Source organism: Pyxicephalus adspersus, chromosome 9 (assembly GCF_032062135.1).
Source record: "Pyxicephalus adspersus chromosome 9, UCB_Pads_2.0, whole genome shotgun sequence".
NCBI lineage: Eukaryota > Metazoa > Chordata > Amphibia > Anura > Pyxicephalidae > Pyxicephalus > Pyxicephalus adspersus.
This window is the reverse complement of record NC_092866.1, coordinates 619,240-624,491: the sequence shown is the minus strand read 5'-3', so window position 1 is coordinate 624,491 and position 5,252 is coordinate 619,240. Positions and strand designations below refer to the sequence as shown.

General features: G+C 50.0%; 1 protein-coding gene across 1 annotated transcript in view; it reads left to right on the top strand.

The window, feature by feature from the left end:
* Window positions 1–55: 55 nt before the first annotated feature.
* MTSS2 (MTSS I-BAR domain containing 2) overlaps window positions 56–5,252 on the top strand; it is a gene marked incomplete in the record, with an annotated part of 23,035 nt that continues 17,838 nt past the window's right edge. The window contains 1 exon segment of the mRNA XM_072421264.1: window positions 56–406. Within this exon segment, the coding sequence (XP_072277365.1) occupies window positions 335–406 (72 nt within the window).

Here is a 5,252-nt window from a genome sequence, read left to right as displayed (position 1 = left end):
CATGTGACGTTCCTGTCCCTCCCCCTCCCGCACTGCAGCCTCTCCTCCTGCACTCGGTTGCTGCATCCTCCTCGGTGGGCAGCCGGCTCTCTCCCTCCCCATCCCGGTCCATGCATTTCCCAGGACCCCGGGCCCCCTCCCCTGGGGTGATTCTGGGAGGTTGCCCGTTGCTCCCCCCGGGACATCTGATCGCTGCCAGTGACATCAGCTAGAGAGGACCGGTGGGGGGAGGACCGGTGGGGGAGGACCGGTGGGGGGAGGACCCTTCCCTGGAATTTGCTGCCTATTTCTGATTTGCCCTCACGCTGGGTATCCCCCCCTCTGCTGGATTGGCATGATGGAGGCTGTGGACAAGGAATGCGGAGCCCTGGGGGGTCTCTTCCAGGCCATCATCAATGATATGAAGGTAAGAGAAGCTACAGGGGGGCTCCGATCAATACATCCATCGCCGGTGCCCACCAATGCCCACAGACGCCGGTGCCATTTTCTGGTGATTTGTCATTTCATGTCCTGGGAGATTGGGGGAGGGGGCTGCCATCTTTGTGTGAGTTCTAGAGGAGGCTGGGCTCCCACCATGGCCGCTAACCCCTTCTGTGCCAGGGGGAAGGGGGTGAGATGTGGGCAGATGCTCTGCAGAGCCTGGCAACACCGGACCATCAGCCAGTAATCCTTCACCAATGCCCCCTCCATACCCAGACAATGATTGGGGGTAACCCCTCTGATGACGATTGTATGTAGCATTGATGGAGAGGAGTAGCGATGAGTGAACGGCGATGAGTTCCATTGGCACCATTTGTAGATTACAATACAATTATTATAATAACTCCGCCATCATCTCACTGAATAAAGCAGAAGGGTGCAAAGTGCGGAGATGAGTGAGCAGAGTAGAGGAGAAGAGTTGTACTTGGTAGTGATGGAGATGAGTGAGGATTGGAGGTTCCACAAAGGGAAATCCACCAGAAACATGGACGCCGACACAAATCTGAAGCTGAGAATTTGCCAATGTTGGGTTTTCTTCATTGATGGTCTCGGATCAACGGATCAGCATCAACCAGCCTTCACCTCCCCCACCACCAAGCTCCGCCCATTAATATGGCCGCTCATTGGGCTGGGGTTGTGGAACTGTTTGGTGCCTCCTGACGTTTCAAGGTGCCGAATGGCAGCATGGGTACTGGAGATGGGGGAAGGTGTTGGTCCCACACATTACAATACTGGGGGTCTCTATCAGAATATAACATTGCCATCACATTTCCCTTTCTCATCCTCCATGCGGAGCCCACACGAGTCATGTGATCAGGCCGGGCACAGCTGCACAGAACCCGAAGGGTTAATATTTGTTGCATCAGATGGGATGCGCGGTGCCAGCTCATTGACTGGTTTTCACACGATTTGTGTTTTGACAAATGTCGGGAGGTGACAGATGGAGACTGAACACAATCATGTCTGGCACATTTGGCAGCAGGAAGTTGTGATACGTTGGGCTCCGACAGCAAAATACAAATCTGATGCCAATCCAAGAAATCTGAGCAATAGGCTTCATCTCCATCACTGGGACAGGAAATATCGGGAGCATAGGCAGAGCGCGGTCAGAGCAGCTCAATATAGGGACATTACTGAAGTCTCTGGTACCAGTCACCCCTTAATTCTGACTGTAACCCCCCAAGCTGTGACCCCCCCTTCCTATTCACACCGAGTAATATAATATAAATGTCATTCCAGTTTTGTCTGAATAAATAGGTGACCCCGCAGGGGAGGGACACCAGGGGAAGATTCGGCCAATGGTGTGAAGGTTTCCAGTCTAGGAGAAGAGTCTCAGCACCAATAAAAAAGGGCAAATCCAATATTTGTAATAAAAGCAACCCCCACCACAAAGATTTAGCCTCATTCCCCAATCACCTCATCACCCTGCTGTACAGATATTGATCCCGCCCAATGTGGGGTGTAACCTGTTGGGGAATTCACCAATTGCTGTAATGTAAAAGGACAGAGATTTCTTGGCATGTCATGTGACAATCCCGGTGATCTGTGGGGATCCCTCAACATCCAATGAGCTTAATGTTTGTCCAAATATTCGGGCCAAATGGGTGGGTTTGGTGCCCCCACAGACCGAGGTGGTGACCCCCATATTAATAATGATTGGGTGCTGGGTGATCAGGGGCTGCGCTATTGGGGTGCACAGACCCCGCTGCCCCCAGAGGGACGATTTATATTGTGTATTTGTGTCAGTCAATCAGTGTCTGGAATAGCTCCCCTGTGGGTGTCATTCCCATCCCCCAGATCCCCCTCCATACATGCTATAGTGGATCACAGGCAGTATTTATTTCTGCCCAATCTCCCAATGCCGTGTCAGGCAGAATATGACAGGCGAAGCCTCTGCACGCTCTCCAGATGAAATGTTCATAGATTATTCATCAGACGCCTCATATACCAGCAATCCCAGGAGAGGAGCTCAGCGCAGACCCCAACCCGTAACGGCAAAAGATTTCATATCAGCAGCCACTTCTCTATCACCTGTCATGCAATATAAATGCATCATCATCATGTGCTGACCCCTATTCCGGGGACACGGGGTCACAGCTCATATATATTATATACAAATATATTATAATGGAGTGTCAGCTCCTCTGTACAGCACTGCGGTATATGTCAGAGCTATATAAATGTATAATAGGTGTGTGACTGTGGGGGGACATTAGAGTGTCAGCTCCTCTGTACAGAGACTGATGGGACTGGCTCAGTGATCTCTGTACAGCACTGCGATATACTCCGCACTGCTCGGCTATATACGCTGTGCTATACATGATATACTCCGCACTGCTCGGCTATATACGCTGTGCTATACATGATATACTCCGCACTGCTCGGCTATATGTCCGTGCATTGCCTAGCTGTGGAGATACCCCGGCTCCGTGGTAACGTGTCACATTCACTGTCTTCATCTCTCTGCTGTGTGATAATGAATGAGCCGGCCAGTCCATGAGGGGTGAAGCTTGACTGGGAGGAATCTGCCTCCTGCTACCTTGTGGAAGCATCTATAACAGGTCCTCATATTGCCTTCCACCACTGGGGGCGGTGTACTAAGTAGTGGTGCTGTAGGTGCCCTCCCCCTTCTACCCCTAGTTTGGTGAATTCTGGGGTCAGACCTTTGGTTTGATTAGAGGATTCTGTAGCAGCTGCTCAAAACATCAACATTCCCACCATATAAGAGGTGAATAATATTAGCAGCAATGGGGATGAATCCCGGAGTGTGGCTGAAATGATTAATATTTGTGATTTCACTGGGTTAACAGTCACATTCTTCCTGCTATGTAATTATCACCAATCACTGGCCTCCCTCTGTCCCTGATGCGGTGCATTGTGCAGTCACCCTGGAGATGGGGACCCCCTGAGATCACTTCTTACTCACATAGAAGATTCTGGGTGGTTGCTGGAGAAACGCCCGGCTCGTGGCCCCTGGGGACCTCAGACAGACCCTGGAGTAATCATGTAAGCAAGAGATCTTCCCCTACACATACGTGAGAAAATTGTATGATATTTATATTTCTTATTGGTGGAACAATAACATCTCAGTGACCCCCTATGTGAAAGAAAGAAATAAAGTCTTCTCGGTGTGAATCCAACATTCATCTAAGCAAATGTCAGTGAATCTGATCCTGACCGTCAATGTACAATATAACATGCAGCAGGGCATGTGCACCACAGGAGCCACAAAGGACTAGAAGGGGCCCCACGCATTCTTTAAATTAAATTATAATGAAGGCTTGTTACCAAGGACACAGGACACATGACATGACACAGAACACGTGATACATGACACAGGACACGTGATAGACGACACATGATACAGGACACATGATACAGGACACATGACACAGGACACATGACACAGGACACATGACATGACACAGGGCACAAGACATGGCACAGGACACGTGATACACGACACATGATACATGACACGTGATACACGACACATGATACAGGACACGTGATACACGACACATGATATATGTGCTCGACACAGGACACATGACATGACACAGGACACATGACATGACACAGGACACATGATACACGACACATGACATGACACAGGACACATGATACAGGACACATGACACAGGACACGTGATACACGACACATGACATGACACAGGACACATGATACAGGACACAGGACACGTGATACACGACACATGACATGACACAGGACACATGACATGACACAGGACACATGATACACGACACAGGACACATGACATGACACATGACATGACACAGGACACATGATACAGGACACATGACACAGGACACATACTTCCACCTGTGTGTAACAAATGTTTGCCAGGTGAAGGATTTCTTGCCATGCTATCACGTGTGTAACATGTATGTACTGCCATTGAGTTCTTTATGTCCCTCAGACCCCTTCATATTACATGGACTTGTTGTTCCCCAGTGCACAGATCTACACATGTGAAATAAAGGGGTCTGGATAGCCCCTGGAAGTGCTGGAAGCCCTCTTTGTGTATTCCCATGGAATGGGGGGGACAGGGAGACGGAAGGAAATTAAGTGTGAATCTCCCACGAAGATATCACAGGTTAGAGCAGGAAGTGGCCCTGAGCAGTGGGGGCCACCAAATATTCACATTCAGCACCCCGCATCCAAATATCAGGATGAGCCCCAGTGGTGACCCCCAACCCAGCCTGGGTCCCTGTTCCTGGGCTCTGTGAGGAGAGATGGTGACTCCTCCATTGGTGGTGCACTGTGATCAGAGGGAGATTTCTAAAAAAAAATAAACCAATCACGTTTATTATATTATCATTTGGATGGAATTCATTGTTTGTGTGGTCACAGATTGCAAAAGACCCTTTTCTGCCCCCCCCCCCAATGACTGTGCCCCGGGGTACAAAGCCCCCTCCATACAGACATGGCGTCACCAATATGGAGGAACTCGAGTGCCCTGCACAGAGCCCTGACCTCATCCCTACTGAACACCTTTGGGGTAAATTGGAATGGTGAGCGGGGGTCTTCTCATCTAACATTAGTACCTGACCTCACCAATAGGGGGCAAATCCTCACCATCAGTACCTGACCTCACCAATAGGGGGCAAATCCCCACCATCAGAACCTGACCTCACCAATGGGGGGCAAATCCCCACCATCAGTACCTGACCTCACTAAGATGGGGCAAATCCCCACCATCAGTACCTGACCTCACCAATGGGGGGCAAATCCCCACCATCAGTACCTG